The sequence below is a fragment of the Scleropages formosus genome, chromosome 2 (genome assembly GCF_900964775.1).
Source record: "Scleropages formosus chromosome 2, fSclFor1.1, whole genome shotgun sequence".
Taxonomy (NCBI): Eukaryota; Metazoa; Chordata; class Actinopteri; order Osteoglossiformes; family Osteoglossidae; genus Scleropages; species Scleropages formosus.
This window is the reverse complement of record NC_041807.1, coordinates 33,352,474-33,377,017: the sequence shown is the minus strand read 5'-3', so window position 1 is coordinate 33,377,017 and position 24,544 is coordinate 33,352,474. Positions and strand designations below refer to the sequence as shown.

Sequence of the window (24,544 nt, the reverse complement as noted above, 5' to 3'; positions counted from 1 at the left end):
GAAACGGCGCGCGCTGTGGAAACGTGTGATTTATCTTGATCTGAAGTGGACCAAGAAGCAAACAAAGGATTCCACAAATTCAAAAAAAGCACTATCAGTGTCTCTCCTGATCACAGCGATTAGGAGGCTGTCTGCACAGGTCCATCTCCTTTTTGAGGATCGTCCAAAACCTGGAGGAATGAACCAGTTGAGAGAGAGCGCTTCCCCAAAGAGGTGATGTTTCTTTCAGAAGAGCAGTAAAACATTATTATTATCCCTTACGTAACATGTACAGACATGTGAACACAACACAGTGGGGGAGAGAACGGTAAGAATCACGGGTTAAATGTATTACGGACAATTAAACAGTCTCTAACAGCACTGTCTTCAAGAGACGGAAACCCTGATTGTGTTAAGAAAACAGGTTTGGCTGTAACTTCTGTGTGGGCATTTGGAATAAGTGTATGTGTGTGTGTGTGTGTGTGTGTGTGTGTGTGTGGCTTCAGGGAAAACTGTAGGGCAGGTGGGTGTTCTTCCATGTAACTTTGATTGCAAAGACACCAGCACAACCACCCCCATTAAACAAACAAATTAATTAATTTTTAAATTCACCAGACTTTAGCACACATAACAGAACAAAAAATGTTAACCGCATCTTTGCACCAACCATTTCCTGTGCCACACCCTCAGGAATTTCCTTTTCCAGGTCAAAGGTGAACTCGATGGCCCCGCTGTCTTTGTACTTCCCCTTGAGCTTCTTTGGGTCTTCTACCCACAGCTTGAGGGCGATGGAGGATTTCTTGCCATCGTCCTCCTCCGCCAGCTCCACCCGGACCCCCGTGTCCTCGGCAAAAAAGGCGTGGTTGAGGAGGTCCTTAATGGAAAACCTACAGGAAGGGGTCACTTCATAAGTCAAGCATTGTGGTCACCACTGTCACAGAGACCAAAATTTTAAAAAACATGCGTTCGGTCATGATTATGTGCTGGATGCGTCGGGACAGAGAATTTCCTGGTAATGTTTATATTACAGCTCAGCTGTTTTCTGTATAATAAATCATTTCACAAACATGTTTTTCCCCACTCTTGACAGGTTCAAGGGCACGGGCTAAATCTGAGATGCACAAAGCTGTCATCAAGCTGCAGCCCAGCGGGTCCATGCAAGACAACGGGACTCCTTGTTCTCTGTGTGACATGTGACGAACCTCTCTTCCTTCTTTTGGCAGATGCACTCGCCGATAATTTCCTTGATTTCGGGATCGGTGACCTTGTTGTAGCTTGCAGGCTTCACCCCCTGAGAACGGGAAACAAACACACATACACAGAAGCATGCATGAATCATCAAGCTAGTCAAGGAAAGATGGGGACCGAAAAGGTCACTAAAATGACACAAGGGTCATTGACCACGGTGCGTTCCTTGCTCCTACACATGGCCGTACAAATGTGATTTGCAACCTTTCTGTCTTTTTTCACAGAGACACCAGTCTAACAATCCACACTGAAGCCTGAACACATTTTCTTTTCCTTGTAATTGCTGTTCTCTGCCCGTGCACCGATACCCGTGCCTGGTGACTGTAAAGTGTTACGCTTTCTCCCACCGATCAGAGCTTCTCCTCTAATCCCCGAGCCGACATCATCTTGCAAATGGTTCTTCCTGGCCTAGCAATTTCTGCAGCCTGGGGTCACTTTGGTAGCCCCTTAAAGACCTACTGGCCCATAACACCAGGCCCGAGATGCAACTCACATACACGTGAACAAGAGGAGGGCTACTGGAAAATGATCGATATGAACCACTTACCAAAGTTACTTATCAATCAGTTCAATTCAATTTATATTAAAAGCTCTTCTCAACAAGCTCACAAAAAGCGCTGAACAAGAGCTGTCTGGACAAATGTGGCAACGAAAGGGTGCAATGACGAGACAAACAGACTAAGGAAGCAGCTTGCAAAAATTCCGAAATAAGACATCTGAAAGCTGAGGGAAAGGAATCAAAAGCCCCCATACCACAGAACTGTTAAAGTAAGACTAATTTTAGTCATGCAGAGAATATTCATAATGTACCTAAGTGTGCTGATCCAAGTCGTGCAAAAAGCATTCTTTGCCATAAGCATGAAAATATACCTCATTCTACAAATGGACCCAGTTAAAGCATTTAGAAGAATAAATTGCAGCTTTTGTTCATGAGGATTTTGTAAAAGTACAGGCTGCAGAGGACACTGATATGCTAGAAGAGATTCCCTATCAGCAAACGCAGTAAGATGCGTTGAAATGAACGGGGCACTGGTGCCAGGAGCTCAACACAGCTGACGTGGAAGAGGAGACGCCACAGTGACGAGTGCCAAAATCTGCATCCACACTCACACAGACGCACAGGCAGTAGCAAACTCCTTTATCCTTTGTAGACATATAATACTGGAGCAACCGTACCAGCCACACTGTACTACGGATACAGTGAGAAAGACAGAGTAAAACGAAAGAATGCTATCGCGACTACATCTTCGCTTACACTGGTGACCTTGCGGTAGATCTGGGCAGCATTCTGGCACTCTGAGTACGGGTACTCCGAGGTAGCCATCTCCAGCATGCACATCCCAAAGGCGTAGACGTCCACTGACTCGTCGTAGTGCTCCTCGTACATCTCTGGAGCCATGAACTCAGGCGTGCCTGGGAAATGGTACAACGCGACAGGCTGGAATCACAAGAACCACACCGTCCTCAAACAGAAGCATTCCTAAAAATACATCAGAAAATTTCAGAAAGCGTAACACACATGACAATAACACTATTCCAGAGATGTGCACAGGCAATGACCCGAATTAAAAAATGAATAATAATGGCATCATACATTCATATTTTTGTGCCTCTAATTATCACCTATATGAGCAAGCAGTGCAGACAGGAGGAAAAAAAAAAAAAAAAGGACGGAAAAGGAGACAAGGAAAGTGTCTGGAAAGTGATAGAAAGTGTGAGGAGGAGCGAGAGGCTTCCAGCAGAACTCTCATGCGCTCCGTGCAGCAGTATGTCTTTCTACCTATGACACTTTTGGCAAAAGAGGCTCTTTTGAGCGTGGCGAGGCCGAGATCGCCGATCTTGACGGAGCCGGTGGGGCCAGTGATGAAGATATTGTCGCACTTGAGATCGCGGTGGATGATAGGCGGCGTGCGGGTGTGCAGGAAGTGCAGCCCCTTCAGAATCTGCCTACACCAGCTGCGCAGCACCTTGGGCTTCATCACCTTAAACCTTTTCAGGTACCTGGAAAAAAGAGAGAGTGGTGGGGGGGGATGCAGGGGGAGTCCCGGTAGATTCACACACACACACACACACACACACACACACACACACACACACACACACATTTTCTGAACCGCTTGTCCCATATGGGGTTGCAGGGAACCAGAGCCTACCCGGCAACAAAGGGCGTAAGGCCGGAGGGGGAGGGGACACACCCAGGATGGGACGCCAGTCCGTCGCAAGACACCCCAAGCGGGCCTCGAACCCCAGACCCACTGGAGAGCAGGACCTGGTCCAACCCACTGCACCACCGCGCCCCCCCTCCGGTAGATTCAACATTTCTAAATGAGTTAGGATGTCTGTTGCTTGGCAACCGAGTGAACGGTTCTCACGTTTTCAGCGTGCCCGATGTCATGAGTTCCGTCACCAGCACGATGCACTTCTTGCCCTTGAGCGGCGACTCCCAGAAGTCATAGAACCGCACAATGTTGGGATGCTGCAGGCCCTTCAGCATCTCCGCCTCCTCCTTGAACCTCTGCCGCTCTGCTTTGGACAGCTTGCGGTCCTGGGTGGGGGTGCACATATAGTTTGTACTCGGTAGAACAAAAAGAATGAGGCAAAGAAACCAAATCAGCATATTAAATAGTGAGAGAGATCTCGTGTCACAGCTCGAAAAATCCATAAGGCTCATTAGCTTCTTGAAACACAAGATCTTTAAAGAGAAAAGAAACCCACATAGAGCTCACTAACTGGGCATTTCACAAATCAAACCATTACACGCACCACCCGACCGCAAACTGGAACAACACAACCCGACATCTTCTTTCAGTTCAGCTTGAGGGTGCCCATGGCTGGCGGTTGGAGCGGCTTCACTTGCATGGGACAACCACCCGGGGACATCCGCTACCACGTTGGGGATCTCGTTGCGTGGCTCGCTATTTAAATGTACTAAGCGCCGACGAATGCTCAACAGAAGGCACGGGCTCACAGGTGTTATGCAGCGACCGCGCCTTCAGCGAACGGGACGCGAACACGATCGGGTTTAACGTCTTGCGAGCGCAGACAAACACAGGAGAAAATGACATTCGCGCTCGAAACCGGATACGTCAACTTAAATGATTCCTTTAAAATAAATAAATAAATAAAATCAATCCTCTTCATGCCGGAGAGGATGAAAGGCTACTCCAAATCGATACCTTCGCCGACTGCCATCGGGTTTGTAACTGTATAAATCCGAAAACTGCTGACATCAGAAAAAGCCATTATCCCTATTACTTTACGGGCTCTCCAGCATGGAGCTTTAAACTTGGAGCCATTACATAAGCCACGGTGCAGCGTTACCCAACACCTTGCGTTTGGTAATGGGCGCCGAGAGACACTGCACATGATAAATAATGTCAGGGGATGACCTCATGCCGTTTTAATTATTTTAAGAGAAGATCGGTGGGTGCCTGACGACGGCAAGGAGCGGACAGAACTCCTCCCCCACATCACCAGCCTGAGAGCAGTGGAAGCCAGAGGATGATAGTGGAAAAGGGGGTGCATGGACAACCAGTGCAGCGCTGACAGGAGCTTTTACTAAAAGGTCCTCCTAAAAGGCAGGCGGTATAAATAATGCATGGCTGCAATGAATCCATTTTGTGCTCTGTGCCAGGCCCAAGTCGGGCTGGGGTGGGGGGCCCGGCCAGAGATGCCATCAGGACCCCGAATGACCCAGCAAACTTGCTCTAGGGGAGGTGGGGGCGGGAGGTGGTGATCCAACAAACGCGCCACCTACTGCAATATTCATACATCACATGCAGGCAGAGTGTGACTGCTGAGCCCAGAGAGGGCGGGGTGGAAAATAACAGCACAGACACACAGGGTGTGTGTCCAAAAATATACATAGGATCGATATGACTGAATAATATATGTCATTCTCTGCCTGAGACAGAGGACATCTTTGGTTAATGCGGTCGACACCACTTCCATGTACTTACATTTGCACCATCATTGACCATCTATTGAAAATCTTTCAGTTAACTGGTGTACAATGGAAAAAAGTCTAGTACATCCACCAGTGATGTAAAACTACCACCAAAGAACAAATGTAAGGATGGCACAGCAGGTAATGATGGTGCCTAACAGCTCCTGGGCTGTGAGTTTGGACATGTGTTCAAATCCAGCTCAGTGTGGGTATATTTTGCACGTTCTTTCTGTGTTCACATAGGTTTCTTCCCACAGTCCAAAGACGTGTTTCAGATGGAGGGATGACTCTAAATTGCCTTTAGTGCGTGTATGTGACAGCCCTGTGGTGGGGTCTGGTGTCTCATCCAAAGAATACCTTGCCTCACACTGCACACTTCGGGATAGGCCTTTTAAACCCTGTACTGGGCAAGCAGGTATCAATAATGGATGGATAAAAAGAAAAATAAAAGAAAAAAAAAAAAAAAAAATATAATAATAATAATAATAATAATAATAATAATAATAATAATAATAATAATACACACACGCTGTCTGAGACCACTTGTCCCACGTAGGATTTCAGTGAACCGGAGCCTAACCCGGCAACACAGGGCACAAGGCTGGAGGGGGAGGGGACACACCCAGGATGGGTCGCCAGTCCATCACAAGGCACCCCAACCGCGTCTCGAACCCCAGACCCACTAGAAAGCGGAACCTGACCAAGCTCGCTGCACCACCACGCTCCCCCATACTATTAATAATAATAATAATAATAATAATAACAACAAACAACTCACTCACTGACTGCTTACTCATCAACTGCTTCCCCTGGTCAGGGTCGCCGTGGTCCGGAGCCTTTCTCACTATCACTGGTGCAAGATTAGGAGGAATACACCCTGGATGGCATGGGATAGGATGCCAGTACACTGCAGGGTGGCAACATGCACTCATATTCACGCACTATGGGCAATTTAGAGAGTCAGATTGCTATTATTATTATTACTAATTAATCCATGTATTTATTTAGCCGGCATCGCATGAGTTCCACTGCTGGGTTTTTTAAATTGCACCGCATGGCGTTGTTCAAGATACAAACGCACGCGCGGAGGCCGACTAAAGTATCCGCGCTCAGAAGTGTTTTCCCTCCCCTCCAATCAAGCCATCAGGCCAGAAAATGAACTGCGACATCAGCAGGAAGCCATCCATAACCGCTGTTCCACTTGGTCGAGCTGACCCCGCCCAAATACATCGACTCCGTTAGCGAGGCCCCTTCAGCGAAACAGACGTGAGCTGTAAGGGTCCACGTTGCGCTGGGCGCAGGATGGACGTGATAGCCAAGGGAAGGCTGGGTAAGAGCGATCGCAGCGTTGGCACAGACAGCACCCCGATGCGCAGTAGAGACCAGGATCACCCACTTCACATTTTCACAGCGGAGTGCAAAGGCTTCCCGTGATGTCTGCCACTTGTCCCCCTGCTCTGATGACACATAGAGGAGCGACTCTGCACGCGGCAATTATCTTAGAGCTCATGCTGCATCTTCACCGCGAGATGGAAACAGCCCCTGCTCTGCAGAAAAAATGAAAACACGATTGAAGCAGAACTGCGGAAGGAACCAAAAAAGAAAGATCAAACAAAACTTTATTTGCTCGTTCAACCGACGACTTCTTCACAGCGACATACAACGATAGGTCTGTATGCTAAGCTCTTGCAGTTATTTGCCCATTTATATATGCAGATGGGTCATTTTCAGTTGAGTAATTCAGCGTTGCGGGTGCAGTGGCGCAGTGGGTTGGACCACAGTCCTGCTCTCCGGTGGGTCTGGGGTTTGAGTCCTGCTCGGGGTGCCTTGCGATGGACTGGCATCCCGTCCTGGGTGTGTCCCCTCCCCCTCCGGCCTTACGCCCTGTGTTACCGGGTAGGCTCTGGTTCCCCGCGACCCCGTATGGGACAAGCGGTTCTGAAAGCGTGTGTGTAATTCAGCGTTTGATCAGAAATACTGTAGCTGGAGGTAGGATTCGAACCTGGGCCCTTCGATACACTTACATCAATCACTACACCACCTGCTGCCCCTTACACTGGACTAGATTACAGATTGGACTACGGAGAAAGCGATGCTGGAAAACCACCTGATGGCTCAAAAGAATTCATAAAGCAACAACTGAGACAGGACCAAGAACTATTACTGTAAAGGTAAAAACAGAACGTAGGCCGAGGCTACGCATCACTTTTTGCAGTGACATATCAACCTAGAAGGCCAAACCGGAGATCCTCCAACCACGACTACATTCAACTCTCTTCATTTAAAGCATCGTTCCGCCGCACGCGGGCATCGCGAGCCGGCTAAATCCCATCTTCCTACCGCAAATGCCACACCTGTTCCACTTTGTTGCTCCAGTAACAGAAATAAAAGATGAGAACCTGAGCTTTCTGAGAGTGTTCAAATGGGAAACCACGACACGGATGAGCTGCAGTGTATCCTCACCCCTCTTTGCTCCTCCGTGCTCCCCACCCTATGAATCACCGAAGGCACAAACTTAGAACAGCACGACTCCATCAGCCCGTCCGTACTTTGTTATTCCTGGACTCCCGAGGGCGTTAAAGGCGTACCGCATCGTCTATGATGGACTGCGTGCCACGGATTGGAGAACGGAAAGGTAAATAAGGCCTAATTGCATGTCTCGTGCATCCTTCCTCCAAATCCCCATTCAGTGCAACCGGAGAAAGAGACAAGAAAGAAGGATGGAGGCTTGTGCCTGCTTAGCTGAGCCGAGGTCCAGGCTTCAGCCCCGTATCCACGGATACGGACCATCAGCAGAAAGCTGCCTGGGATGCGGTTACCGCACTGAAAGATGTCCTGACCTCTGTTAATGACCTCCGAGCTTTCAGGCTGTTCCAGAGCCCTTCATCGCTTTGTTCAAACAGAAACAGCACTGCATTTCGGCAGGCCTTTGCACCGGGTCGCTTTGGGAAACGTCTGCGGGATTTTTCTACTGCCAAAATGGCAAGCAAAAGTGGAACAAAGCCCGTTCTGACCCTTTTGAAGAGACGGGACCTTTTTTGTATTTTTCTTGTTGTTACTCGGAGGGAGGTAACAAATCAAATCCCAGTTCTGCTAACCACAGAAAGTTCTCAACATACAAGCCTTACAACAAAGGAATCTGAATAATACACCCCCCCCCCCCACACACACACACACACAGAAAGGTCTGTAAGTGATCGCTTGGGGGGGCCTTCAGCTAAATTCACTACATTTCAAGATATATAAGTACAGCGTCATATGGGAAACGGCATGAAACGACGTTCCGCATCCCGTAGGAAATGGGTTTATATGCGTCCACCTGCGACATTTATGCAAGCACAAAAGGATAAAATATAAGCTGCTTGAGCAAAGTTCATGTCGTGCAAGTAAGACATTTTGAATTATGGATTCTATGGAAAAGATATTCGCATTAAAGTGACGGCGCTGCTTCACCAACTTAAAGCTTAAGGTAATTAAGAAATATCGCTGAAGACATAGCTAGGCAATCATAAAATTTCATCTTGCTTTTATTTTGTTGATTATGCATAGTTGTTCCATTAGCCATACATGCCAGGCATAAAGACCTTGATGGTACATCACAGTAGCAACCCAGTACAGTTATGAATGTGTTGATGCCTTGGTGAGATCACCTGTTCCTGGTCATTCTGTCTCTATTCTTATTTCCACACCAAATTAAAATGCTGCTTCTAGACAATGAGCATACATGAATGGAAGGACAAGTGAATGAAAGTAATTGGGAAAACCGTACAGCCTTTGTCTCTAGAAGCACAAGTGAAATCAGCGTAGTGCTGGGACCACCTGGGTGACAGAGACGTCACAATCATGAGTTGTCGTATATTCCCCAGACCAACGAGAACATCCACACAGCTGTCATTTCATCCAAAAAAAAAAAAAAAAAAAAAAAAAACTGCTCCCTAATTGCAATCTGACCATGCCTCCCTCTCACCCGGTTCTCTTTTCATTTTATACCACAACTACTAACTAAAGAAAGGTCATGGAGCAGTAATTTTTAGACCTTTCTATTTGGAAGGGCCTATGAACATGCAGCACCTGTACTCAAATCGAGCCCGGCACCACACAAAGCAATTCCGAAACCTCTGAAATTAAATAACCCTGCATTCTGAACATACCACTTCAAAACGTCCTCTTCCACAGACTTTTATACTATATTCAAGTTCCAATTTACACTTATCTAAAATTAAGCCTGTAATTGGCAGGAAGAAATCACAGAGGCGGAATTAATTATTTACGGATGTGATGGCGCCGGGGGTCCGGCGTGAGCTCGGAGTCAGGACGTACTCTCGGTAGGATCAATCCGGGGGAGGGGGGGAATTCAGGTTATAGGGCAGAGGACAGGTATATGAACCAGAATTACAACACAGCTGGAGCCAGAATTGCTGAAAAGCTGTGCTCTCAAATCACACACACAATTCATACACACAGCCCCTACACCTCGTTTCTGCCACAGACAGTACAAGAGTCCACAAGAAAGGGTCACTGTTGAAGAAGCACAAAAAACACTCATATACAATATCCATAAAATTGTCACAATGGGTACTTTATGATCAGCCTAACACAGAGATCACTGGCAAGTATTAGAAGGGACCAACACACAGCAACAGCTACCCCATTCCAGATCCCACCACAGTCTACGACAATACTAAAACAAAACATTTACACTATTTTTAAGATTTTTGTTGTATAACAAGGCCGATATATCTATACCCACTAAGCTCACGACTTCATCTTAAAGGCGAATAAGATTTTTACTGTACCAGGGTTTAACTGATGTACAGGGGCTTACAATGCTCACGTCAGTTTGTTATATAGAATCTGAATGCATGTACAGAAAAGATTAACAAAATATCTGAAACAGCTAAAATATATGTATTTGAAGTTAGAAATGAGTAGAGCCAGTATTTGCTTCCAGAAGTCCACATTTTGTGCCCCAGAGGTTCCCAAAAAATTCAACAAAATCTGGATTTGATGAGCAAGAAGAACATAGAAGGTGTCGCATTGCACCCGTGCGTTCATGAAACCTTTGCTGAATCCATTTAGCAGTGTATATTGAGGGTGTTATTGCCTCCTAAGATGGAAATGCTGAGGAAAGAGTGTTTGCACCATAGCATGTATGTGGTTGCCTAAAATAGCCTAATATTCCTTGGCAATTATATGACTATGCAGAGCAACCACTGGACCCGCAAAGTGGCTATCTAATTCATTACAGATACACCATCGTATTAAAAATTTGGCAGCAGACAATGGTGATTTAAGACGTGCTGTAGCTTCCTCCAAACATTAAGCCATCAGAATGATGGAAGAGTAAACGACAACTCCAGTGCATTCTTTTTTAGTTGTTTAAGACTCCAGTTTTTCCTGTTTATTACTCCATGTTATGCATTTCTGAGCCCTGGCTTTGGATATAAGTGGTTTTTGAAAGGCAGCACATAAATATCAGCTCTGTGACATGGACAACGGGTTTTGTTGGGACTGAGTCACAGAGGTATTGATTCAGAGCTCTATCAAATTTTAAACAAATAAAATTTGAATCTCCCACTGTGGAAAAACAACTGTTAAACTTATGGAAACTCACATTTTTACATAAGAGTTCTACCATCACCTCCCCTCCCTAAGAATGAACAAGGCTGTGAGTCAAGGTGGGACAAAACTCAACACTAAAACCTGACCGATCTCATTGCAGAGAGAAATGTTACAACAAAATATATTTGCAGCCATGGGACAATTTGTGGCGTAGCAGTTACAGGTGATGGCTAGCAATGTAAAGGTTCCTGGTTTGACTTCTGCTCGTGCCACTACTGTATTGCCCTTGAGTTAATATGTACTTATACTGAACTGCTCTAATATAAACACCCTGCTGTATAAAACAGTTGAAGTCGTTTTGGAATAAGTCATCAGTTAAATGACAAATTTACATAAATGACTATAACTGATGTAAACAACAAAAGTAAATGGATTGGGTTAGGGGTAGATGGCCAATGGAAATCCACAAAAGAGCTCAGATGGAATTTATACTTATTTGAGGGGAAAGTGACTTGATTGGTTGGGGAAAAACTGAATGACAGCAGACAATGGCCAAAGAAATCCAGAGAGCAGCTCAGGTGAGAGTGCACAGGTGTAGCTATTGGTCTGTGTGGAAAGTTGATTGGTTCAGGAGGGGTAGAAAGCAGTGTATTGGTAAGACCTACCACCTTGTACTCAAAGGACCAGCATCCTGCTGTTGTACCCTTGCAGTGCTTACCCTAAATTACTGCAGTAAAAATACCCAGCTGTATGGATGAGCAACTCAGTTGTAAGTAGCTCAACATTATAACTCACTTTAAAAAAAATGTGCCAGCTAATTAATAAATGTAAAAGCCAACAATGACCAATGAAGAAGGCACTTGACAGTGAGGAGGTGTTGCTGTTGGCTCACCGTAAAAGTGACTTGATAGGCTTTACAGCAGAAAGTTAAAACATTAAATCCAAAAAAAAATTTCTAAAATAAGGAGGAGGGTGAATTACAATAGAGGAAAAAAAATTTTGTCCTTTACAAACGTACTTGAGTAAAAGTATTTACGTAAACTGGGTCCTCAAATTACTCGCACAACTGGGAGCCAAAGTAAGTCAATAACTTCAATCACTTTAACCACTAAAATCCAAGTCAATAAAAACAGAATAATACATACGTCCATCCACTTATTAAAGGGTTAGGAAAAACCACAAAGCTACAATAAATGGAAGAAAATACTCTAACACTACCATCCATCCATTATCCAAGTTCAAGTTCAAGGTTTATTGTCATAAGTACAAGTACCACGTACAAAGTCCTATGAAATTCTTGCTTGAGTGCTTCTCCACAGACTACAGACAACACAACAGATAAAACTACACAAAATAAATAAATAAATAAATGCCAGTAACAATAAATAGCCAGAATTCTTAAAAGGGACACAGACACTTTTCCTGAAACAGAGCACAAGGCAAGGTACCGCCTGGATGTGACACGACTACACTGAACCGTAACACCTTTATTAATTTTACTAACTTGAATACTAAATTAAAACTCGTTTTAAATTTTGGAAAACAAATGTGTGTCATATCAACAAAATTCCATTTGACTGCATTGAATCATGTAAACATGTTGGATGTTTGTCAACTTCGGGCTACTTTCAACTTTCTTCATCATCTATACAATCAATAGAAGCTTTACAAGACAGATGTCCATTTATGTATTTGTGGGTAGCGTTCAGTAAACGTCTTGAATAGGAATAACAACACTTCGTACTACACTAATAAAGTAATTTAAAGTTAGATCGTCTCCACAAACCCCTGCTGAATGTCAGTTGTTGACTCATTTATGCAACGAGTATCTTTTTATTGATCAGCAACACCACCAATAAACTGTGGAATGAAGGTCCCCACAGTGAATGTTGCTGCAAACCAGTAGCTGCATGCAGAAACACAGTTCATTTTCTTTCCACAGTGAAAAGAAATTAGAAAACAGCACAGCAGAAAGATTAAATAAAAAATAAACCTGAAAATGTTTGAGAAAAGGAGAAAATACAACTCACTACTTACCACCGTTGCAGCCAAATATCACTTGTTTGTGTACCTACACTTGTAATTCTGATTGAGTCACTTCAGTGTTCAAGTTGTTTGCCATGCGGTCCGATATTTCATTCACCTCTATATTACGTGTTTATGTGCATATGTTTTGAAAATTAGCAATGAAGAGATACAGCATAGAACACTGGATTCTTTCTAGAGGTACACCAAGTATGCTCACGGGCAAGGATCTACCCAACGCACTGCTTCTCTCGATGGGACAATTTCCTTGCCTATCATGTACACACGTTTGTTTCATGCAGACTCACTATCACATATGACCACCAGACATGCCTTGATCAAAACCCACAATGCAGCACTGCTTAGTCCCCCAGTACGCATCATCCCTTAATGAAACGGAGAGAACTTTCATGAATCCCGCACTTTCGGCTGTAACAGAATCAATAACAGCAGATGCAAGAATCACAATTTTATCTATGCAAAAACATGACACAGAGCACATGTACGACGCTAAACAACTGCCTGAAAAGTACGTGCAATTATTCCCCTGTAAAACATGAGGAGCGCAATCTCCAGCCAAGATGATTCAATTTAGAGTACTGTGAGGCCACTGCCTACACTAAACACTCGAATGAACATGGGAGATTTATGTGTCATATTATTGCTGAGCGGCCTCTGATGAATGGGCCTCTGAAAAGCTATGTGCAACATGTAATGCAACCCAGGCAGAAATGTTTGGGAAGACACACAAGGAAAATTAAATCAGCAAACAGGCAAATCGAAATAACTGTGACACTATGTAAACTGCAGCAATTAGGTCAATGCTGAATTATGTATTTATTTACAAAATCAACAGGCACCATCTGCTCCTGTGTACCTTGCTCTCAGGGCCCCACTGAAAGGCCTGACTCTCCGTGGAAGATGTCCAAATGTCAGAGGACATCCTGACATCCCCGGTAACGGGAGGGGGGGGGAACTCGGACGTGGGAGCGAGCCTGTTGCGCTCGGACCTGCACCCCCCCCCCCACCAGCATTGACTCAGCACATCCGACAGCAACCAGGCGCGACGCCGCTCAGCCGCTGCCCTCGTCAGAGGCTAATACCCAATAATCCACACCACGCTGAAACCGTGGCCGCAGATCCTAAAATATCTCCTCAGGCGACCTTATGGATCAACAGGGTGAAAGTGACCGAGTGAGGTTCACCGAAAAAATAACACAGCATGGAAGATCTGTGGACAAACCGCAGAGATGCACAATGTGTCGACACGGTACATTTGGGGATTCTTGGGCCGAGTGACTCAGCAAACAAATATTAGTTGAAGGACAACACGGTAATGGAATAAAAAAAGTAAACCCTGATATATTGGGTTTGAAACCAGGAGTCCTGCGGTATGTTTCTCACATCCTGAGAACGGGACTCATACCGTTCCCTCTTCAACACTCAGACCAAAAACATTCAATCTGACACGTGAAAGTCATCTCTATTAATCTTTTATCTCAAGCAGAGACTTGGTGAAATATAGCACAATACAGCGTTTCACCTCGCATAATTAACACACTGGCAGCAAGTGGCATAGTGGTGACAGCTACTGCCTTTGGCCCTGTAGGACGCAGGCTCAAATCCCACTCTTGCTGTTGTACCCTTGATCAAGGCACTTACCCTGAACTGCTCCAGTAAGAACTGCACAGCTGTATAAAGAGGAAAATAATTGAGAGGAGCTTAACATAAGTCGCTTTGGAGAAAAGTGTCAGCTAAACAAATAAATATATTAAAGCTGTACCTGTTACATATATATAACCTATTAACTAGCCAATTTATGAATGCAAAATTCATTTAAACATTTGACATTTTTATGATAGGCCAGCTCTTCTAGCTACGCAGAATGGCAGCCATCGTGATCGTGATCATTGTCATCCTCTTCCAGTACCAGTAGTTTTATCCAAGCACCTTATATTTTTAATCACTCACGTATCAGGTTATTTTATAATTGAAAATGCAGTTAAGCTCCAGTTAAAACATCTAACAGGGGTTCACCTCCTTAATTTCTATGATACTTACTACTAACTAGCCTAAAAAGTACTAGCAAACCCAAAAGGTTCGTCACCCTGTACTACAAGCCTCCGGCACGAAAAACAAGGCCGCGTTAACCGGAACGGTCGAAAAGTCATGCCAACAGCCGGCCGTTGTGCTGCGTGGTTTTTCACAGGTCTATCTTTTGTCATGTTCCACACAGTCTGGCGCGGCTTTACAAAATCGGACACAAAACCCTGCCAGACGACAAAACTTCTGCTGCTCCATTACGATCTGCCGCTAAGTCATTATGTGATGCAGAGCAAGAGTTGCTTATACTGTCACCCAGCTAGAGAATACAGGCAATACATCATTGCCCCCGGTAACATGTCAATAACTGAGTGCTCCGGTGCATCACATGGTGAAACACACAGCAGCAGCTGCTCTCTGTGACCTCTGACCTCTCACAAATTCAGCCCCTTTATGACTGGTGGCGCACGTCATGGTCCCAGCAGCCCCTCCCAAATGTAAACGTGACCCGAAAGTTGCCGGTTGAGGTCCAGCGGAGGATCCCGCTGTTGTACAATAAGAACAACACGTTCCTGCTCATCAAAATGAATATATGAAAACTAAGAAATAAATAACTTTGGATGAAAATGTCAACTAAGAGGGGGAAAAAAATACATTTTAATAGATACAAAATGTAATAAAACTGATCACTAAAGTGACTGGGAAAATCACAGTCATTTGGGAGCAAATCCATCACAACATCAAAACAAGAATAAATAATGCGAAGGAATGAAATTCACACGGATGTGAAACCTCCCAGATGCTGAGTGTGTGATTCTGTTCAGTGCCCTCTCCAGAAGCTGTGATTACGGGCAGGTAAGCGATTTTACCCTTATTTGCTTATACACAAACAAGGGTAAATTCAATTACATTCAATTCATTTCTATATAGCATCCTCAACATACCATTAGAACATCTACCAGCTGCAAAAAATACCAAAAGACAAAGGATACGTAGCATTTCATACGCACCTATTTCACTCGCACACAAAAGGGTTATATGCAATATTTACATTTTCAACACAATTACCCTCAACTGCCATTTTATCTCCCAGTTTAGATCAGGCCACCTGATTCTCTCTCTCAGAGTTGTCCTTGTGCCAGGTGACAGGCTATTTTGAGACGGAGAACTTTGAACGGCAAAATCTGATAACGCCATCGCAAGACATAATTAAACCTTCACTCTATAAAATCATGTAAACCTCATGGTCCATGCCGCTCCACAGAAAGGCTGCAGTTCCAAAACACACATCTAATCCCACTTCCTAATCCCATTCATAATCCCGCTCCTAATCCCATTGCAACGGGTCCATTTAAACGGCACTACGGCTTCCTACGGAGGACTCGTCCCCGCGACTCTCAGGTATGCCTGGGTGGGGTTCAAACCACACACTTGGTACAAAGTTTAATGACACCACGTCTGCCAGCCTGCACTGCACACATCTGTCATGAGCAATTTCTTATACAAATTAACTATAAACATTTTCACAAGGTACTCTGATTCACAGTTTCCAATTTACTGAGCTACCAGGGAAGTTTCAAGTATCTCCTGCATATCTGTTTATTATTATTATTATTTTCATGACTGATTCATTCAAAAACAATTTACAATTTTAACTTTATTTTGTAATTTGTGGGATATTTTACTGGAGCAATTCACATTAAATACGTTTCTTAACAGTGCACAAGCAGGGCACCTCCTGAGATTTAAACTGGAAACCGTTAGGTTACAGGCTCACATCCTTAACCATCACGTGACCTGGTGCCCTTACTGCTCTGCGAAGTGCAGAGAAAACAGTCTCTCCTGCTGAACCTATTTTAGCCGTAACAGTTCTGCTTACTGGATTTCTGTTGAGCCAAAAAGGTGACCAAAAGACCACAGCACTAGTTACATCTTTGATTAATTATGTCAGCACCATGTCAACGGTTAGCTGTGAAGTTTTTAGACGACAGTTGGTAGCGTAGCAGTTAGAGCTGCTGCCTTTGAACCCAAAGGTTACAGGTTTGAGTCTCTCTTCCAGCTGTAGCACCCTTGAGCAAGGCATTTACCCTAAAATTGCCAGAAAAAAAAGATTACCCAGCTGTATAAAAGCTGGGTAAATACAGGTGGTCTCTGATTTACGATGGGGCTATGTTCCCCGAAATCTATCATAAGCCAAAAATACATTTAATACACACCTCTGCATGACAGACTGGGAGATGCAAATTGCTGCCGCTGCCCAGCATCGCGAGAGAGGATCGCACCGCATACTGCTAGCCTGGAGGGAGGGAATCTAAATTCAAAGTACGGTTTCTACTGAACGTCAATTGCCAACTCGCCATCATAAAGTCGAACCATCGTAAATCGCGGACCACCTGTAACTAAGTATCTTGACATTGTAAGTCGCTTTGGAGAAAAGTGTCAGCTAAATTATGTATAATAATGTGAAATTTTACTTAGTGGCTTCCTATGGTATCCACTATTAGGGTTGCCTATCTGTACAATCAGGCAAAACTAACACAAAGTTACTCAATGTGTAAGATGGGGGGGCTAAGATCTTCAGTTCCCATGAAGCTCTTGCAGGACAAGTAGCAGAGCAGTAGCCTATATATTGGTATTAGCAAAAGGATTAGCATTCTGAATAACGCACGTCATCCGCCTGGGAACAGAAACACAACGTGGTGGGGACAAGTGCTCCGAGGCAGTGCGGTCGCATGATATCACCGAGACGCCCACGTTGGGCGGGTGGAAAAGTCAAACCCCCTGCCCCCTCTAGCTCTGCTGGAGGACAACGACCTCGTCCTCAGCTCGCTCTCGGCTTCTGCCACTGCGCCCAGATACGGCGTTAAGGCCAAGAAAGCGCGTTGTATTCCTTTACAGCAAACAGGGGCTGTAAAACAAAAAACGAAACTGGATTATGAATTTCAAAGAGAAACTTCACGTCTGAACTGCCAGAGTTAATCAAAGATTTTAACAATGTTATGCTATGAAATTACATCTACTGAGACGCTCTTGGGAGATTTACCACAAACTTTACTCACTTTAATCAGAGAAAAAAAAAAAAAAAAAAATGCAGAAACGACAGCAAATTCACATAATACATAAGGCATGATAAGCAGGGGTGCCATACTGCAATTGTAAAAATGAAGATATGCAAATGAGCCTTAACTTTGGGATTATTCTTTTTGTGGTAAAACTGCTTCATTAAATCACCATAACATGGGGTAAAACTGGCGAAGCAGTGTCTATTACATTTATTACATTACTGCCGGTGTCCGCATCTACATCTACTACGGTTCACAAAGGTGCAGAGGCAAATTCAGGAGATGAGGACCAGCGGCATTAACCCTAAGAGGCCACCGCTAACCTGGAGATGGTCAACTCTGGGTGCGCGGGGGTTACGGCAGGGTTCCCGAGAGAGGCGTTCAGTTACCCACAGCGTTTCCAACAACATGATGTGTAGTCTAATAGAACTTTGCCCCCATCAAAACAAACATCAGACAAAACAAAACATACTCTGTTCCATTTGGCCATTCTCCACTTTGACACGCTACTCGCGCAGCGGTCAAAGCAATGTCGGCTCCGAAATGTAGGCATCCCGTTTTAGTCGTGTACTCTGTGCCCCGTACATTGTCTTCCAGCCACTCGGTCCTCAGGAAATTTTAATTAGACCTGCATGACTTGGCACATTCAATTTTAAAGTGCTACTAAGAAAAGAGACATTATTTTATCTGAGCGGGGAGATCCCCATGCCAGGGACAACCAAGATTGGTGCAACCCCCCCCAAGGCCATGCTGAGACCCAAACCAGCAGCCCTGCAGCCGTCTTTTAGTGACCGCTACAGCTCGTTGCGGTCCTCAATTCATCTGTGATTAGCTGATCAATTGTTAAACTGCCGCGCTCACAAATTAAACATCTTTCAACGTTTATCTGACGTGAGCCGCAAATAAAAAACATTTAACCCACTTAAGACCAAAGTGCTGCCCGATTAGCCATTTGGTGCCAGAGATCTGATACCTCAAAGTCCCAGCTGGTTCCACATATGAACTCAGGGAGTCTGAGGCCTGAATTCAGACATTTCAGAACAGTGACACCTTAGGTTCTGGAACACACACACACACACACACACACACACACACACACACACACACACACACACACACACACACACCCCTGGAGAACAATGGGCCGCATCCTTTCTAGGTAAGTGCTCCATCTGTAGGTATCGATGGATGCTGTAAGATCATGTGGCTGCCTTCCAACAAAAAAAAAAACAAGCAACTGCTCAAAACCGAGATGACCAAAACAACCGAAAGTCTTTAAAAAGGCAACAAATTCCACACCACAGGATAAAGTTAGGTTTAAATTGTGATCTTTAATACCAGGATGACCCCCTGGGTACCATGGCACTACGAAGGCCTTAGCTTTTGCAGACCACCAAATGTCAGCACGGGTCAACTGCCCACTGCTGCTTCGGCGCCCATGTGCCAGCTTGCTGCGGTGTCTTTATTATGGCCATAGCCTGAGTCACTGTGGCCTGATCACCGGGGCGATGCTCTGAGCCGCAGAGTCGACCGCAGCCCAGGATCCAGGGAACCGACCTGCCTCCAGTCCCCAAGAAAGAGAAAGGGACGCCTGCGTATTTCTCCCTCGAGGTCATACAGCAGCTGTGCAAATTCAGCAAGAACACAGAGCTTTAGACATAATCTTTTAAAAGGATGTTTAAGAGGAGTGAAGGGACTTTTCCGAACCCTACGCTTTGATGCATTTTAGAGTCCCCCGCACTGTACATGAAACTCAAAGAAAGACTCAACGGTGAGACTATATGTTCCTCTTCTCCACTGCAATCCTCCACCCAAATGTCCTCAGGGGTCTCAAAACAAGGGTGTGGAGCTCAACACAATAACCACGTGGGAGGCCTTCCAAGCCAGTGAACACCGGGAACCCAGCCACAGGCAATAGGAGGAAAACGGGGAAAGCTGGCAACACCTCGCGGGCAGCGATGCGATTTTTAAGGCCGTGTGTGAATTCCCATGGTCATCCAACTTCATACAGATGACCATAACACAGCAAACCCGAGAGAGGAAACTAGGGAAAAAAGAAATTCCAACGGAAACCCTTTAGCAATATGATGGAAGGTTGCCATGGTCCAGCTCTCAGTCACTCAGAGTGTGAGAAATGCGACACTCTTTCCCACAGTCAGGGGGCATTTTAATGCTCAGTCAGCATATCGAATTACTCTACCTGACAGGGAGAGAGACAGATGTAAAGACGTGAACTCGGTCGCTTCTGTTTTCTAAAACACTATTTTAGGAGCCGATGTTAAGAGACCATCTTTGAAAGCAACAACTTCATATATATAGATATATAAGGAATAAAAGCAACATATTAATAGCAGGGAAATACACTTAGCCCTGAAAAATAATTAATAATGTCCTGAAAGCACACAACAGAATAGCTGAAGGTTAGTACTGTATAATTACATATCATCATCATCCTTTATTTAGTTGACACCTTTGTCCAGAATGACTTGATGTTTGATAATCAACTTTGCAATGACTTAGTCATTCAAACAGTAGGGTATTCTTACAGCACCAACTCAGGATAAGGGAATTTGAACCAGGGTCCTTCGATTATGCAGCTAATGCTGTAACCACCACACTACCTGCTGTCCCTTGTTGTTGTATGACTGCGGTAAGTGTTCGGTCTGTGCTCTTTGACATACTCCGAAAATCTAAATACATAAAAGTGAACTAAAGTCACGCATCAGTGGGCAAAAATGGTCAGACGGACACTGTAACAATTATGGTTATTTTGCATTAGTCACAAAGTGCTTCGTTTCAAACAACGGCAAGTTATATCATTGCCTCTCGAGTCAAAATGGCATCATTTTCGACTCAGAAGATTCTAAACTGACAAGATGAGTAAAAGTTGTCACAATACACATCAAAGACAGCAAGGGCGACAGATGGATGCTAACATGAAAAACATTTATGATTCTAAAATAGATAACATAAAATAGTTTTAAATCCATAATTTTATGGAGTGGCCTAACGAGGAAAAAAAAAAAAAAAAAAACAGATTGGTGTTTTTAAACAATATAAAAGGTGTTTAAAACGTAAATAGTTATAAATTCCAATCCAGTGCAATAAAATGGGATGTTTCATATTACATATCACTGACCTAGTTTAAAAAAATATTGCATTATCCATACAAAATGTGTAGGACCATTCACCAAGCTGGGCCAGGCTGGGTCTGGCTGGTTTCTCATGGACGGCACAGTACCGTGGTACGATCAGGTGAAGTACTGCACACCACTATACAGCATTGTGACACAGCATAATGCAGCTTTTTTATTCTCTTCAGGAGTCAGTGAGGGGAAAAGGGCACAATACTTGAGCAGAACATGTAGTATTTAGGAGTACATAATGTTTGCTCATATGCAGCATTTTTTTTTTCATGTGATGACAGCAAGGGAAACAGCTCAAGGCAGGAATAATAAGAAATGATCACCTGCAGTTCACACCAGGCTACTTCAACCCACGTGTCCGTGTCCAGGCCCTTGTAGACTGTCTTGAAGGACCCCCGTCCAAGCTCGATGTCAAACTTGAGGAAGCGACCCCCAGGAGACGTGGACACCGCTTTCATCTCTGCCTCCTCCTCGTTCTCATCGCTAGCAGCCCTGGGCGTGCCTCCAGCAGCTCGCTCCCGGTCCTGCTCCCTTTCCCCATCCACGCTGGCACTCTCCGTGTCCGGGTTCTCGGAGGCCAGGCTCTCGGCGTCACGTACTTCTCGCAGCCCTCCTTGCGTCCCCACTCGCGTCACCAAGCTCCTGTCCACCTTCCCCCTGGGGGTCTTCCCTGCCGTGTCGCATTCTGGCACCTCCACAGTTTGCTCATCTGAGTCGGAGAACCACAGATTTCTCCTGATGAAGCGCTGGTGGACGGTTCTCCTGTGGCTGGACGGGGGGTAGGAACTGGGGTCGCTACCCCCCCGCAGTACAAACGGAGAGTCCACTTTATTATCCACTTTATCACACATACCAACAGCAAGTCCACCTTCCGAACCAGGCACGGATGTGCGTTTGCACCCCAGAAGCGGTTCCGGGGTGGGATCACCCCCCAATTCCATTTCTTTGGGCGATTTCAGTGTTTATTACCAGAGTCCACAGATCGCATTACCACGGTGGGGTGGGGGTTTCTGATGCAGATCAGCAACAGGGAGCAACATCGGGCATCACTGGGAGAACTTCGTCACACCCGACCTGCACAACGACAACATTAACAAATATACCTTTCCGTTGCAACGACAAGAACAAAAAAGTAGCGGGATCTCCACGGCCATTCAACAGCCATATGGGAAAGGTAACAAGAAATCAGTGCAGCTCTGTAACACTGTGCTACTGAAAAATATTCTAATATTGTAATGTGTACCAGCTTCACACTGCATCCGTTCAGGACTAACACTCTATCAGCGTAATATACTGAACCTGTAAGACTGTAAAGCTGAACAGCCCAATGCCAAAAACTGCTGTACCAGTGCAATACTGAACCAATGTCACACTGTGTATGCGCATCAGTGTAAGACTAACACTGTAGCAGTGTAACACTGTTAGTGTGACAGTATCAGTGCGACACTAACTAAATCAGTATAACAAATCGTGTAACTGTAGTGTCAGTGTATGTAACGATGCAAAGGGATCGGCGCAGCGAGCGCTGGGTCGGTACAACAATGAACGATGACGCCGGGCCGCGCGTGACTGCGCGTGCCGTTTCGCAGCGCGTGGACAAAACCCCGCCGCAGTAAGAGCGCTACAGCAGCCAGAGCAGCCGGCTCGCGTGCCGTGCGCGCCGCTTCCTTTCACACACACCTCCTCACTCAAGGTTGTGTTCTCACGATGTTAAACAGGTTGCCGCCCAGGCTGGCAGCGGGGACGCGCGTTCGGCTCCGCTCGTGACTCGCTGGTGTGTGTGACAGGTTTCGGCAAATTCGGGTACTTACTGGACGCGCTGAGGTAAAACTGGTCCACAAACGGCACGAGCGGGCAGCTGCTGTTAGCAACCGAGCTAGCTGCAAGTGTCCATCATCTCCGGCATCGGCGCTCCCTTCACACGCATCACGCATGTCCACGGAGAAAAAAATTACTGGGGGGGAAACGAAGAAAACTGCGACTCCCTCGCCTCGCTCGTCAATATGATGATATTTTTAAAAATAATGCATAGCTAACACTGTCATACCATTTTGAAGGCGTCATTTAAAAATGCGGGAATCCAGAGCAGGTGCGGCGCTCCCTCCATTTGCTGCGGTACAGGTAGCGTTTTCAGGAGCGACGTCCTCGTCGATTGAGGAAACGCCATAAAGACACCGACCGCAGCGCTTCTCCCCCCCTCGCAAAATTCACAGCAATCAATGAGGATTGTCCGTATCGCAAATCCCACTTTACACCTAGTGCCACGCCCCTAGTAACGACACGTACGACTGACCAATGGAATCGCACCTCTTCTCGACTCCCCGCCTACTTTAATAACAGAAGGGCGTGGCGAGGCGAGGCTCCGCCCACCGGTTTGTTCGGCGGAGCTCGTGTCCGTCCTACGGTCACAGCGCAGGGGTTTGACGTGGGGCGTCTTTCTCAACACGTCGGAGTTTACAGGCACGACGACGTTGGTTCCCCTTCTCTGTTTGGATTTTAGGACTTCTGACAACTGATTCCACCATTAGTGGACCAACTGTCTATTTGGTGCATCAGAAACCAACCGATGTCATGTAGATTTAATAATATAAATATAATTTCAACTATAAAACGGCTGCACGTGGTTGTTTTATGACAGCTTGTGATTTTTTTTTGGTAAACCCAGTAATAATAGAAAATAATATTAAAATATAATAGTATGGTGTCAGTGTAAGTGTTGCTCCCCTGCAGAGTCATTTTAAAACAGGCTCAGAGTTAAAACCGAAGCTGTTTTAAGCAGCGAATATTTACACATTCTATAAACAATTTGCAGGTTTTTGCGCATACAGCACTACTAGTATAAGATCGTTTGATGTGCACATTAATAATGTGCATAATTTTCTAGTAGTACAAGCAATACTGGTTAGCATACTGAGTATCTTTGTGAGATAGATGATGTAAAATCTGATGGTTATGATTTATCCATCCTGCTTGTTTGCTCTGATTAAATAAATTTTACTTTGAATCATTTCAGAAGTTTCATGGGGTCATGGGGTTTCATGGGGGGGGGGGGGGGGGGTCCCTGTAATTTTTAGCGTGTTGCTTCATCTGGGCCATTTCTGTATATCCAGATATAACAGCAAAATGTCTCTTTGTATGTGGCTCTGGACCAGGTAGTCTACTGAGAAATTAAATCACTCAACGTCCCTAAATGCAGCCATCTAGTGTTTGGACACAGACTGAAACAGTTTAGAATAGGGCATCTCAGTTCTAAGTCACAGGATACACTGGATATGAAGGATTTTACATCAGCTGAATTCTTAGTGAACTAAAATTAATTTATCCACAGAGAATTTTACTATAGCTTGACAAATCCTAATAATTAAGTTCCTTATTAAGTTTATGGTCTGAAATGTGTTTGCATTGTTAAGATTAAAGATTAAATCTTTTTTTTGTCATGTGTGAACCTTGCAAATTAATGAGTATTAATCTATTCAAAATCATTTAATGGTGACCTAACTATTTGAAGACACATAGTAATTGAGAAAGACTAT

General features: G+C 44.9%; 1 protein-coding gene across 5 annotated transcripts in view; it reads right to left on the bottom strand.

Moving 5' to 3' along the window:
• Positions 1-23,214, bottom strand: part of LOC108940275 (serine/threonine-protein kinase WNK2) — a 58,362-nt gene extending 35,148 nt beyond the window's left edge. For 3 of the 5 annotated variants that reach the window (XM_018762291.2, XM_018762294.2, XM_018762296.2), the window contains exons 1-7: positions 22,823-23,214; positions 21,335-22,085; positions 3,600-3,772; positions 3,008-3,228; positions 2,483-2,640; positions 1,182-1,270; positions 647-866 (exon numbers count right to left, since the gene is read on the bottom strand). In XM_018762291.2, the coding sequence (XP_018617807.2) occupies positions 647-866; positions 1,182-1,270; positions 2,483-2,640; positions 3,008-3,228; positions 3,600-3,772; positions 21,335-21,952 (1,479 nt within the window). In that variant the 5' untranslated portion in view covers positions 21,953-22,085; positions 22,823-23,214. The remainder of the gene's footprint in view (positions 1-646; positions 867-1,181; positions 1,271-2,482; positions 2,641-3,007; positions 3,229-3,599; positions 3,773-21,334; positions 22,086-22,822) is intronic. The other 2 variants (XM_018762292.2, XM_018762293.2) reach the window with 2 other exon arrangements.
• Positions 23,215-24,544: the final 1,330 nt, after the last annotated feature.